Source organism: Marmota marmota, unplaced genomic scaffold (genome assembly GCF_001458135.2).
Source record: "Marmota marmota marmota unplaced genomic scaffold, marMar, whole genome shotgun sequence".
Classification (NCBI taxonomy): domain Eukaryota; kingdom Metazoa; phylum Chordata; class Mammalia; order Rodentia; family Sciuridae; genus Marmota; species Marmota marmota.
The window spans coordinates 4,295,025-4,308,343 of NW_026000001.1; the positions used below are offsets into that span (position 1 = coordinate 4,295,025).

At 57.0% G+C, this 13,319-nt stretch overlaps 1 protein-coding gene across 3 annotated transcripts in view; it reads left to right on the forward strand.

Moving 5' to 3' along the window:
- Nucleotides 1-13,319, forward strand: part of Cars1 (cysteinyl-tRNA synthetase 1) — a 54,286-nt gene that overhangs the window by 23,565 nt on the left and 17,402 nt on the right. For all 3 annotated transcript variants that reach the window (XM_048807849.1, XM_015503315.2, XM_048807850.1), the window contains 3 exons: nucleotides 10,167-10,307; nucleotides 11,130-11,218; nucleotides 12,502-12,623. In XM_048807849.1, the coding sequence (XP_048663806.1) occupies nucleotides 10,167-10,307; nucleotides 11,130-11,218; nucleotides 12,502-12,623 (352 nt within the window). The remainder of the gene's footprint in view (nucleotides 1-10,166; nucleotides 10,308-11,129; nucleotides 11,219-12,501; nucleotides 12,624-13,319) is intronic.

The window sequence follows — 13,319 nt, forward strand, 5'->3', positions numbered from 1 at the left end:
GTGCCTTGGCGTCTGCTTTCTGTCTGGGAGCCGAGCACCTCTTCCACAGCACAGCTCTGGTCTAAGAAGTCTGTCCTACCGAGGGGGAAGATGTTCTGTGTTTTCTTCCGGGGGCTTCGAGGTCTTGATGCCTGTGCAGGGATGGGCCCTCCTCTGGCTGGGAAGCTCTCCTTTCCTGGGCACCTGCGGCCCCACCGTGGTTCCCAGGGGTCTCTGTGGGGCTCTGGGCTCTGCCATCAGCCCTGCAGGGCTCCGTGCGGGAGGTGGCTTCCTGCTGGAGGCGCTGTGGGGTGCGCGGGGCCTGCCGGGGTCCTTGCCGCCGCCCGCTGCTCATGGCTCTGGCCTCCTTCCCACTGCCCCCTCCTTCCTTTTTCCTCACGTTTATTCTGCTCCTTTTTGTCTCATTTTTTATCGGTTGAGCTCGGTTTGGTTTAATAACGTAAGGCCACAGACTCTCCTCTGTGTGTCGTCTTTGCCTCATCCACAAATTTGACATCGTTTACTTCTGAACAGTTTTAATTTCCCCTTTGCCCTTTTTAAAGCCCAGGGCTGATTGAGTACTTCGTTTTATAGTACTGGGATTGAACCCGGGGGGCTCCATCACTGAGCCCATCCCCAGCCCTTTCTATTTTTTGAGACAGTCTGGCTACTTGCTGAGGCTGGCTTTGAACCTACGATCTTCCTACCTCAGCCTCCTGAGCCACTGGGATCACAGGTGTGCGCCGGCGTGCCCCACCAGGCCCCTTGGGGCCCCTCGGTGCCCGGCTAAGCCCAGCACTTATCTAGAGTATGTTCTGATTCCAGGTAGACGGCACCCTTCCTGCTCTTCAGACACCTAGTTGCTGCCCTGGGCTGGTACTGAGCAGGAGGCCTCAGGTGCTAAGGGGCTCAGGTTCTCTCCAGTCGCTGGTGGGACTCGGCGTGCTGCCCAGCCAGTCCTGCTGGTCACTGAGCTGTTGAACCGAGCTGTTGGCGTGTCTTTGCCGACTCCTTTGCCAGCTCAGCCTGTTGATATGGTGATTGCTGGAAGTTAGCAGGAGGTCCTCTGTTGGCAGTTGTCCCTCCCTGTTCTAACACTTATTTCTTCATGTCCTGTGCTTTTCTTTTCTCCTTTTTTTTTGGGGGGGGGATACATCTTCTCNTTTTTTTTTTTGGGGGGGGGGGGTGCTGGGGATTGAACCCAGGGCCCTGTACATGCGAGGCAGACACTCTACCACTGAGCTGCGTCACCAGCCCGCGTCCTGTCTTTGTAGACCTGCTCTGGTTCACATTGAAATGGAGAGGCCGTCTTCCCGTGCCCTCGCACTCCCGTGCCCCCCCCACCATCGCTAGCACCCAGGTGCCGCCTTTGTTTACAAGGGTGAGCCTGTGTTCACATGTGGTTGTATCAGGTCACTCTTGGTGGTGCGTGTTCTGTGGGTTTGGACGGATATGTGATGCCGAGGATCCATCCGCACAGTATCACAGGAGGTTGTCGCTGCCCTGGAAACCTGGGCTCCGCCTGGGCCTCCCTCCCTCCCCTGATCTCCTGGCCACCACTGATGGTTTGGTGTCTCCCTGCTTCTGCCTTTCCCAGAGCGGGTTGTCCAGTGTGTGCCTTCTCAGCCGGGCTTCCATTTGAGATAAGAAAAAACTAAGCGTCTTTCCTGCTTTTCCTCTCTGTGCAGGACACTGCACCTCTGGTGGCCAAAATGTGTCTGTACCCCCCCCCCCAACCTCCCCCACCGCCCCCACAGTCTCCAGGGACACCAGCTGGACGTCCTACAGTGAACTCAGTTTTGACACTGTCGACCTTGAGATGTCAGGTCCTGTGGGTTGAGGGCTGACCCCAGTTCAGATGCCAAAGTCGTAGGTTGTCACTGTGCTTCTGACCAAGCGCCTGTGATCCAGGGTTTCCATTGAGGGTTTCCTCCTCAGGGTCTGTGTGTCTGCTAGAGTGGCTCCCAGAGCTCCGGCCACGTTTCACTCAAGTTTAGTGGTTATTAATGAAGGAAATGAAACGGACATAGAGGAAGAGGTACCTGGGGAGACCTGCAGCAAGGAGCCTGGAGTGTCCAGGCCCTCTCCAGGCCCACTGACTCCCAGCCCTCCATGTGCTCAGTGACCAGAGCTCTCTGGACTTACTTGGCATAGGCTGCTCAGCCTTCTCCCCTTCCTGGTGTTGGGAGCTGGGGCTGAAACTCCAAGCCTCTCCTCACACGGTTGGTTCTCTTGGCAGCCAGCCCCATCCTGAGGTCATCCAGCAGCCACCAGGAGTCAGCAGGAGGAGCAGACCAGTGTCTCTTTTTGGACAACATCGTGGCTTCTTTCACTTGGTGCCGTGCATTTAGGTTTCCTGCGTGTCTTTGTGGCTCCGTGGCTCGCCTCCCTCTGGCTCTGAAGGGCATCCCATATTCCACCTTCCAGAAGCCCTCATCTGAAGGTCCTCTGGGCTGCTTCACGTTTGCAGTCATGATTGATTAAAGCTGCAGGTTTTCATTGGGGCGTTTTTCAGGTCCTTCAGGTAAATGCCAGGGAGTGTGCTTTCTGGATCATGTGGCAGAAGCACGGCTAGTTGTGAAAGGAGGTGCCAAGCTGCCTTCCCAAGTGCCAGTCCACCTTGCAGCCCCGCCAGCACTGCCCGGCACCCCACGCCCTTGCCCAAATTTGATGGAGTCTGCGGTCCAAGACTCAGCTCTTGTTTTAGTAGCAGTTCCTCACGACGGATGCTGTGTGCCTGCTGATTTGGAGCCATTTTTAGTGGCATTTTAAAACGATGCTGGTTCCACTGTTCGCAGTCACTCTGCTGAGCCTGTGAGATGGTGGAGTGGTGGGCGGTGCCTGCCAGGTAGGCGGCTCTGCGGTGCGGACAGAGGCCAGGGCCCGACTCTGCAGAGGGAAGCTTTATGGCTCACCTTCTGGCTTCAGTCCCATATTGGCCCCGTGGCCTTGGGGTCTGGAAGGCAGCATGTCACCACGTGAGCATGTGGCAGTGGCAGCTGTTCAGCGCATGGTATCCAGGAAGCAGAGAGCAAGGGCCAGGGCCCCAGGGTCTCCAATAGTCACCAGTGACTTAATGTCCCTCTCCAGACCAGACCCCCTGAGGGCTCCACCGCCGGACACCAAACCTCGAACACACACACAGGCCCTTGGGGGGACGTCCAAGATGCAGACCACCGCTCCTCACACCTCACCTTCACCCCCTGGTCCTGGGAGGCCGGCAGAGGCTTTGCAGTTCCCTGTAGCTGTCTCCTTGGCTGTGAGTCAGAGGAGCTGCATTTTTCCTTCTGAGTCTTTTTGTGTCCCCTCCCCTGGTAACCATCCTCCCTTTGTCCTTTGAAGGCCAGCCATGGTGGCAGCTTCCTGAAGACCACCCTGTGCTTCCCCTCGCCTGCTCGTCACTTCCCCCTGCACCTTGTCCTAGTCCGGGGGTCGGGGTCACTCCTGGTGCCTTTCCCAGCTCTTTATGTCACCAGCTCCCGGTGAATCCCAGGGTGGTTGGAGACCTACCCTGCGGGACTTCCTTTCAGTCTGCCAAGGTGGACTTTATGTTCCTGATGAGGTCTGTCTCTGGAATGTTCTGGAGAGCTGGGAGTGTGCTTCCTGCTGTGGGGGGTGGGGGCATCCCTAGCTGCCCTGTGTTCCCTGAGTTGCTGGGGTCCTGGAGCTCAGCTGGGTGGATCTGACGTTTGTTTCCAGAGAGCAGCTGGCTCTCCAGCTGCGAGAGTGAGTCCTCTGCTGGCCCCCGCAGGCCTCAGCTTTGACCCTGGTGTCTTGACATTGTTGCAGGTGGACAGTCTCTGCCCCTTGTGGCTGGGTAGTGCCCTCTCTGTATTAGTAGAGCCACTCTGGCTTTCTTTTGGTTAGTGATAGCCTGGCACATCTCTCCCCGCCCATTCACCTTTAATTGTGCATTTTTTAAAACTTTCTTTTCTTTTCTTTTTTTTTTTTATTGTGGTGCTGAGGGTCAAACCCTGTGCTTCACACGTGCTAGGCAAGTGCTCTACCACTCAGCCCCAGCCCCAGCCCCAATCTTGCATTTTTATATTTAAACTGGTTTCTGGTTGACAGCACGTGACTGGGTGCTGACTTTTGGTTCTGGTTCTTGTGGTTTGGAGTGCTGGGATTGAACCCAGGGCACTGTTTTTCGGTCTACTTGGAACAGGGCTCACGTGATGCTTTGACTATATCCCTTGTGGCTTTGAAACACAGATTTTTTTTTTTTCTTTTTCCCAATCCTTTTTTCCTTAAACTTCTCCCTGATCTTCTTTTCCCTGACCTTCTCCTTTCCAATCTCATTTTTTCTGAGTCACCTCTATAAACCCCCTGTTCCTGTGGATGGGCAGAATCACAGCCTTTGGGACAGGAGTCCCCTGTGTTTCTCCTTTGCTAACTAAGCAATAAAACTTCTTTTTCCTTTTCCTCAGGACCTTGTCTTGGTTATTGAATTGGCGTCAGAGACAAGGACCAAGCTTTTGGTGACACACTCTGACATCTCTTGTCTATTAACTGGCACATTTATACAGTTGGCGTTCAAGGCTAGGGGGCAGCTCACTGGAAGAGCACTTGCCTGCCTAGCCACATGCAAGGCCGTGGGTTCATGCCCGCATCCAAATGAATAGGTGTCTGTGTGTGTGTGTGTGTGTGTGTGCTCAGTAGATCGCGCGAGAGTGTGTGTGTGTGATGTAAATGATAGACACCGTTGGCATTCTGAGATGACTGACACAGAGGGACATCAATATCTACCATGTTTGTTACTGGTTTTTATTTTTTGCTCTTGTTCTTTGTTCCTGTTCTGTCTTCTACTCTTTCTCAGCCTTTACAGTTTGTTGTTGTTTGGGGCACTGGGGATTGAACTCAGGGGTACTCGACCACTGAGCCACATCCCCAGCCCTGCTTTTTATTTATTTAGAGATAGGGTCTCACTGAGTTGTTAGTGCCTTGCTTTTGCTGAGGTTGGCTTTGAACTCACGATCCTCCTGCCTCAGCCTCCGAAGCCACCAGGATTACAGGCATGCGCCACTGCACCTGGCCCTTTTGTATTTTTTTTTAAACATTTATTTCTTAGAAATAGTTGGACACAATACCTTTATTTATTTACTTTTTTGTGGTGCTGAGGATCGAACCCAGGGCCTTTCACGTTCTAGGTGAGCACTCTACTGCTGAGCCACCACCCCAGCCCCCTTTTGCAGTTTTATTGAACGCTCTCTGTGATTCCATTTTCTTTCCCTTAACATACCCAGCTTGGTTTTCTCTGGTACAGCTGGTGCCGTGGAGTCTGCCTCGGCCTGACCCCGCCGAGCTGGCGGGCCGCAGTGGCCGCTCTTTGTGTTCCCTCACACATAAGCAGGAATAGTCGTGTCAGTTTGAACAAAGGGTCTGTTAGATTCAGGAGGAAGGAAGAGTGCCATTGGGGGTCTTTTGTTTGCTTGCCTGTTTTCATTTGTGGCCCAGGGACCAGCCTCAGGGCCTGGGGCACGTGGAGCAGGCTCTGCCTCTGCACCAGGCCCTGGAGAATGACCGTCTGTTTGACCTCCACTTCGTCTTGCTTCCATGTGCTTCCTCTTCACGGAGATCCAAGTTTCTGACCTTCACCATTTGCTTCTCTCTGAGAAGCTTTTCGGCATTTCCTGGAAGGCAGGTGCTGGCCGCAGACGCCTGGGCTCTTCTGTTTGATGAGGAAGCCTCCACTTTGAGGGTGGCTTAGCATGTGCAGGCTCCTGGTGGAGGCTCCTGTCAGCACCCCTCTTCCCCCAGCTGCTTGCAGGACTTTCCTCTTTGACAGTGGCTGCCCAGGTGTAGTGCCTTCCGGTGCCCTGAGCCGTGGTCTGGAGTCTGACAATGACTGGGGACACACTCAGGCACTGCCTCTGTCCCTCTCCCCTCCTCCTGCTCCTGTTACTGAAAGCTCCTTATCCCCCATGTCAATCCAATCACTAGGACACAGTTTTGAGAAAAAGGAAAAAGAAGTTGCATTGCTGAGCAAGCAAAGGAGAAGACAGGGACTTCCGTCCCGGAGGCTGCGAATCTGCCCGTGGGGAGAGCAGGGGGCTTTAAAGAGGCGACTCGGGGCCAGGGCTGTAACTCGCCTGTTCATCTGGGGGACAGTCTGAGGTCTTCTGGGGCCTTCCCCAGGCTGAATCGCTTGGCTCCTGCGGTGGGTGTTCAAGGACAGATGACTCTGCCTGGGATGGGAAGAAAGGTGACCTGCTTCCCTGAGGTGAGGGAGGAGCCGGGCAGCAGGGCTCGTCCGCAGCATGGGGGGAGCACTGTGAACCACCATTGCACTCCTCTGGGGTCCCACAGTCCTTGATGCTCTGTTCTCTCCAGGCTTCACTCATTCTGCTTTTCATTTCTGGAACTTTCTGCCATCAGATCCTCAGTGCAAGAGTGTTCTCCACTGTCTGCTCAGTGGTGAGCCACCAAGCACTGTCTTGTGTACCTCGGCTGGAACCCAGGGTGCTCCACCGCCGAGCCACATCCCAGCTATTTTTGTTTTGTTTTGAGATAAGGTCTCACCAGGTGGCCCCTGCTGGCCTTAACGTCCATCCTCCTGCCTCAGCTTCCCAGTAGCTGGAATACAGGTGTGCGCCACCGCAGCCACTCTTTTCTGGGACACTTTCCTCTCTAGCGTTTTTGTTGTTCTTTCTTAGAACTTCCATCTCTCTGCTCTCCTTATCTATCTGTGAGAAACACATCTGCCCAGACCCAGCGATCGACTGGGAGACACGAGGTGCAGGGGAAGCGAGACTTCAGGCTGGTCTTGTAGGATCTGGCATCTGGGCAGCAGGCGCACTCAGAGGTGACAGAGAGTATGCTGTGCCCTAACTGTTCCCCAGTCCCCCATTGGCCGAGTGCAATGCGGTACACAGTCTTCTGGGATGTCACCTAGGTTTTACTGTCTCCTGTTGGTTTATTTTTTAAAAATGCATAACAGAAGAATTTCTGTCTCTGTTGGCCAGGCCAGCTGCGTCCCTGCCTCCTGTGTGTCAAGGGCTGCTCAGGTGCATGGACTCTGAACCCGCCACACTGCGGCTGTGGTGCTGCTCTGAGCGGCGCCCGGGCCTTTCCCCTCGAGGCTGTGCGTACATCCCCAGGAGTTTCACATTGAAGGCTGAATTCTGTGTCCTGAAAGTGGACTGCTAGACTCTGTCTCCCAGGTCTGCTCTTGCTGGCTGCCTACCTGTCCACAGGGAGGCCCTCACATATTGACTGGCTGTCACAGCTTCTGTCTGATCGTCCAGCATCCCTGCCACATCCACTTTGGATGCTGGCTTGGTCTCTACAAAACTCGCTTTGGCCTTTCAGTAGGCCTTGCTCTTGTGTGTCCAGCCGTGGAGAGGAGCTGCTGTGAACAGCCTTCGGTGGAGTGGCCAGCGGAGGGGTCAGGGCTCTGTTCAGGGAGGCTGTGCCTCGCACTGCAGACCTCATGTGCACCTCCGTTTTCCTCTGCTTGTTAAAGCAGGGTGGTTGGAGCTGGCTGGAGCTGGGGACTTCCCTTTCTCTGGGCAGGTTCCACTCTGGTTAAATAGTCCTCTGAAGGGCAGTGTCTTGGGCTGTGCTGTGTTGCTGTAACAGAACACCAGACGCTGGGTAACTTAAAATGAATAGTAAGCCATTTCCTACGGTCAGGGGCTCTGGAGCTGGCAGGTTCTCTTACTGCGTCTTCCCCTGGGGAAAGGTGGGAGGGCAGCAGGGGATGTTGGAGAGACAAGGTCAGACTCTGCCTCCAGTCCTTTTCTAGTCCATGCTGACCCACTCTTGAGAGTGGGGCCCTGTGACCTAAGCCCTCCCAGTAGGCCCCCCTCCCAGCACTGCTGCGTTTGGGGAACACATTCTGACCAGAGCAGGCAGCTAAGAAGAGAGCGCTGGCGGATCTCAGGGCTCCCTTCCTGCCCTCCGCCCAGAGGAGTGCCTTGTCCGTGTCCTCCGTGAGAACTTGGCCAAGTTCCTGGAGGTGAAACTTAGAACAGCGTGGGGGTCCCTGTGACTGGGTCCCCTTGGGGCTGTTGACTATCGGCTAACCACCTCCAGGACTCGCCTGTCACGGCGCTGCCCTGGTGAGCCGGGCCTCCTGTCCACTCCCCTCCGCAGCTTCTTGCCTGCTGTTAGGATGGAGGGCACCTCCCAGACTCCTGCCTGTGGGACTGGAAGCGGGAGTCTCCATCTCATCCTCTTCTGTGTATTTTGAGGCTCTTCAATTAGAGTTCCCAAGCTCAACATGATTACTGGGGGGACATTGAATCTGTGGTTGGGTTGCGAACCACTTCATCCCTCGACGACCCACGACTGGATGGCTGGCCTTAGGTGGGGGCCCGGCAAGCCCCTGCCTCCCTGACCCCAGGCTGCCTTTCCCAGGGGTGTGTTGCTGAGGCCCCCTCTGTCCTTCTCCCCCACCTGAGTGGCCTGTGCCGCAGGAGAGTCATCACCAGTAGGTGGCTGGAGAGCCTGGTGTAGGTCCGGCCTTGGGCTGGGTCTGCGCGGGGCTTGTCCGAGGCCCCAGCCCAGGCTTCTGTCCCAGCTTGGCCTCCTTTGGCCTTTGTGCGACTCCCTCCGGCACTGGCCTGGCGTCTCCAGGCCCCTGTTGAGCGCTGCACTTTGGGATGGTTCTGTGGGTGTGTGACTGAACGAGGACTCAAGTGGCCACTCTGCCCCTTCTTCCGCAGCCCTGGATCTCAGAACCCTGCCGCGTCGCTCACTCCGAGCTCACACGATGCTGCTGCCACCTGGGGGTGGGTTCTCTGTGCTCTTGCACCTCGTTCCTTCCCATGCTCTGGACCCCCTTCCTGAGCACCTGTGGCCAGCTCACCTGGGCCGGTCAGATGCAGGTTCCCCGAGCACTGACTGCACAGCCTGGCTTCTTCAGACCACCACCGAGGCTCGTCCTGCTGCGTTGGCTCCTGTGCCTGGCAGCTGTGGAGGATGGTGGCAGTCTTCATGTCACCTTCCCTCCCTTCTGTCTGGCTCCTTATGAAGAAACCGCCTTTCTGGCCTCTTTCCCTGAGGTCCTGTGAGAGGCCGCCAGGCCCTCCCCCTGTCAGCCTCAGCTTCCCGTCGGCGACTGCCGCGTCTCTTCTGCTCGCTGCCCTCCCTCTCTGGGACACCGCAGGTGTGAGGCCCAGCTCTCAACCACCCCTCCTCCTGGTCTTCCCTCTCTCCTTCTGGTTTCTGTTCCTTTCAGTGACGCCTTCAGTTCTCTCCTCCTATTCGCCGATTCCCTCTTCAACTACCTCACCCGCCCTGTTGACACTCAACAGTTAACAGACTTCATCTCCAAAAGTAGGGTTTATTTCTCCTTTTGAAAGTCCCTGGCCCACTTGGTGGCCTCTTTTGGCCTGCTGTTTCACATCACCTTGTGACCCTGTTTCTCTAAACATTCGACACTTGCTCTTTTCACCGTGGGTCTGGTGACACGGGCGCCTGAAGGCTGGCATGTCTCTGATGGCTTTCCTCGTGATTGCTTGCCCTTGGGCATGTAGTGACCTTGACGAGGACTTTATTTTTGCCTGGTCCTGGTCTGGTAGTTCTAGGAACAGAATACAGGTGCCTCCCTGAGTGCCGGGGCTCATCTCCTCAAGGTCATCTCCTGGGGTTCCTGTCCTGCACTGAAGGCAGGCCTGGGTCTCTGCCTCTGGGTGCACACCTGCCTTTGCCACCTGTGCACCCTGGTGCCTGCTGGGCTGGGGAGGCACACGGGCACCTGCTGGTTGGCTTCTTGCAAGGTTGCTAGCCAGGAGCTGTTGGCAGGCAGTGCCTGGGGGCGGGGCCCTTGTGCTGCCCTGCGCCCCTTCCTCCTGGTGTGCTGGGCACCGTCCCCCCGTTCTTGCTCCAGCCAGGCCACCCCTCTGCACTCCTCTCCACCCTGCGTCTTGGCCTCCACTTCCACCGACGGCTGCCTGCCGTGAGACCCTGGCCGCCACTGCTCAGCTCAGCCTGCCCCAAAGCTGGACTCCTCCAGGGCCGCCAAGGACAAAGTGTCTCCCTCCTGAGTGCAGGGACCTGTGGGTGTGGTTGGGCCATGGGGCACAGCCATGGGGCACAGCTCTGCTGTCTCCCCAGGAGGTGGTGACTCGTGGGTCCCAGCTGGGCGCTATGGGCATTGCGTGGCTCCCACCACCATGCTGGATGGGCCTGGTGAGACCTGGCACAAGCATGGGTGTTTTGTCCCCTCCTGTCCCTTCCTGTAGACGTTGCTGGAAGAGGCAAAGGACTTGCTTTCTGACTGGCTGGACTCCACGTGTGGCAGCGAGGTGGCCGACAACTCCATCTTCTCTCAACTGCCCAAGTTCTGGGAAGGGGAGTTCCACAGAGACATGGAAGCTCTGAACGTGAGTGTCTGCTCCTCACTCGGCCGTGGCCCTGGCTTCCAGATCCCTGTTTTGGTAAAGCCAGAAGGCCCGTGTGACCCACAGTGTCCTCAACTTTGCAGGCCCAGCTGTGAAATACTTCCTTGGGGGCACGAGTGGCTTGTTCGTTTTTGTTTTCATGGATTTTTTTTTTTTTTTTTAATATATCGTAGTCGGACACAATACCTTTATTTTATTTATTTGTTTCTAGGAGGGGCTGAGGATAGAACCCAGGGCCTCGAAAGTGCTAGGCAAGCGCTCTGCTGCTGAACCACGGCCCTAGCCCTGGTTTTCGGTTTTTAACCAGAATTTTCACCTTTATTGTCCCCTGGCCCAGAAAATAAGTCGGGAACTCTTAGGAAGGTTGGAAGACTCCTGTAAGGCCAGGAGGTCCTGTTGTGGGCCTCTGGTCACTGCTTCTGGGCCTCTGGTGGGGAGGAAGGGCCGTGGGCACAGGGACGTCTGGCCCGCAGGCCCAGGCAGGGAGAAGCAGGCCGAGCTGTGTGCGGCCTCTCTTGGTCCCATAGTCGTCCCCAGAGCTGGGCCTACCATCCATTTTACCACAAAGGAAGAAGACTCACACTGGCGCAGAGCCAAGGTAGTGAGGCAGGGACACTGGTGACCCAGCCAGCTAGTCGGCGCAGTGGGGTCCCTCGTGGCGCAGGCCCACCCGCGGGCCTGTCCCTCAGCTGGACTGTACGGGGCTTCCTGTTTGACAGACAGGTGATGTGTTCATGGAGTGTGTTCCTGGGAGGCTGAGGTGTTTGGAAGGGACATGCTGAGACTTGCCCTTGTCACCCATAGGTTCTGCCTCCTGACGCCTTGACCCGGGTTAGCGAGTATGTGCCAGAAATTGTGGACTTTGTCCAGAAGATTGTTGACAACGGCTATGGGTAAGAACAGAGCCCTCCCTCAGCGCACAGCCCTCTAGAGCAGCAGCTGCCCAGCCCCTGTCCAGGCCTGGAGCAGGGGAGCTTGTGCTCCTGGGTCACCTGGGCACTCGCCCCCTCTGGTGTTTGGCCCTGCGTGGGGCGCCCAGCCCTGCCGCTGCCATCTTGGATTGCTGTGCACACGGCCGTGGGTTCCCGGCTCGGCGGTGGCTGCTGTGCAGTAGGTGTTGAACTGTGCAGGCACCTGGTGGCTCAGGGCAGGAAGCAGAAGGGACAGGTGGTGGCGGCCCATAGCCTGTCCCGAAGCCCCATCAGCCATCCTCCTGCAGCTCCACACAGCCCTGGGCTGAGGAGCAGGTGTCTCGCTGACCAGCCCCTCCCGGAAGGCCTAGTGTCTTGCCCTGGGGCCACTGGATGAAATTTCTGGAAAGCTCAGCCATTAAGACTGTGGCTCACTGGCCAAGAGCAGCTGTGGGTGTGCAGGGCTTCGGCTCCACGTGGACGCTTCAGTGTGTATGTGTCCTGGGGTCCGATCCCAGGGGCAGGGGCATGTCACCAGCATCCTGTTGCTCAGCTGAGGTTTGAGTGCACACACTACCCACCGTGCTCTGATGAGCACTCCATCGTGTCCACTGCAGGGACACTTTCCGTGTTTCTGAAGTTGGCTTTCTGCAAAGGAACCACAGTGGAAGCTAGCCGGGGTTCTGGAGCCTGTGGGCCGTGCTCGGTGTCCTAGGCTGTGAAAGGCCCTGGGCCTGCCCCTGGGTGGCTGCCCTCCCCACCCAGTTGCGTGTACTGGCCGAAAGGGGAGCAAGGCCCCAGCTGTGTCTGCGGCAGCACTGGCTCTGACGTGAGAGGCCACCTCTCCCCCTTATCCCAGGTTGCTGCAGGCCACCATGAGATTGGGGCGAACCCCCTTCAAGGAAGACAGGTTGTTAGGCCTGGAATAACCTGGAGGCTCTTGGAGAGAGTGGCATGGCCCCGGGTGGTGGAGTGCAGGTGGGGAGAGGTGACGGCATGCTGTGCAGGGTGGTGTCGTCACTTCAGGCTGTGGCGCCCAGTAGCGGGTTCCCGAGGGACATACTGCTGGGCAGTGGCAACGCCTCTCTGTGGTGGGCGGGAGCCCCCACTCAGCCTGCGCAGCTGGCAAGTCTTCCCAACAGCCACAGTGAAGGCGGAAACAGGAGACACGGGCGACCTTGGCTCTCGTGACTCTGCGGCCCTTGGATTCAGACTGGTGTCCTGTGGCGTCTGCTTGGTCCCTGAATTCCTCTTTTGTCTTTCAGCTATGCTTCAAATGGGTCTGTCTACTTTGACACCATGAAGTTCGCCTCTAGTGAGAAACACTCCTATGGCAAGCTGGTGCCCGAAGCTGTTGGGGACCAGACCGCTCTCCAGGAAGGGGAGGGTAAGGAGCATGCCCGAGGGCGGGACTGAAAGGAGCCCCATGCAGCTGCGCTCCCCCTGGTGGCCAGCAGCAGGTGCTGCTTCCTCTAGAGGGACTTGAGGGCCTGTCCACACTGGACCATGAAATGCATTGTTTCATACAAAGCCAAGGGAGCGGCCACTATGCTGTCCTGACAAGTGGCCTGGGGCCTTGATTTGGGGGGCTGCTGTCACTATACATGAGGTTGGAACGGACGGTGAGACTCTGGGATGTGAGCAAGCGTCCTGAGTCTCTCAATCTCCAGCCACATTTTAAGCAAGGACACCAGGCTTCCCGAGCCCAGGAGAGCCCCAGCTGGGACACCTGGTCCCCATTTCTCCAGGCTCTTCCCACGAGTGAGGCTGGGGTGTTTGCAGGGCAGGTGCGGCTCCCGTGCTGGAGGCGCTTCCCACCGAGCCCTACTTCTGGAGGGCAGTTTGGCCATGAAAGTTGCTTTTCAGTCAAGCACTTTCACCTGTAGGGTTCTAGTCTGGAGAAACACTAGCACCTAAAACAACCCAAAGTCAGTGAAAGAGGGCAGGCTGGGCCGTTTGGGGACATGGCATTAAGGCTCCAGCGTTCACAGGCATGGGAGGAGGAGTTCATGGAGATGGAGCACCTCCCCAGAGGACTCGGAGCCCCAGCTGCCGCTGCGTGCCGTGCCCTTCTCAGGAGCAG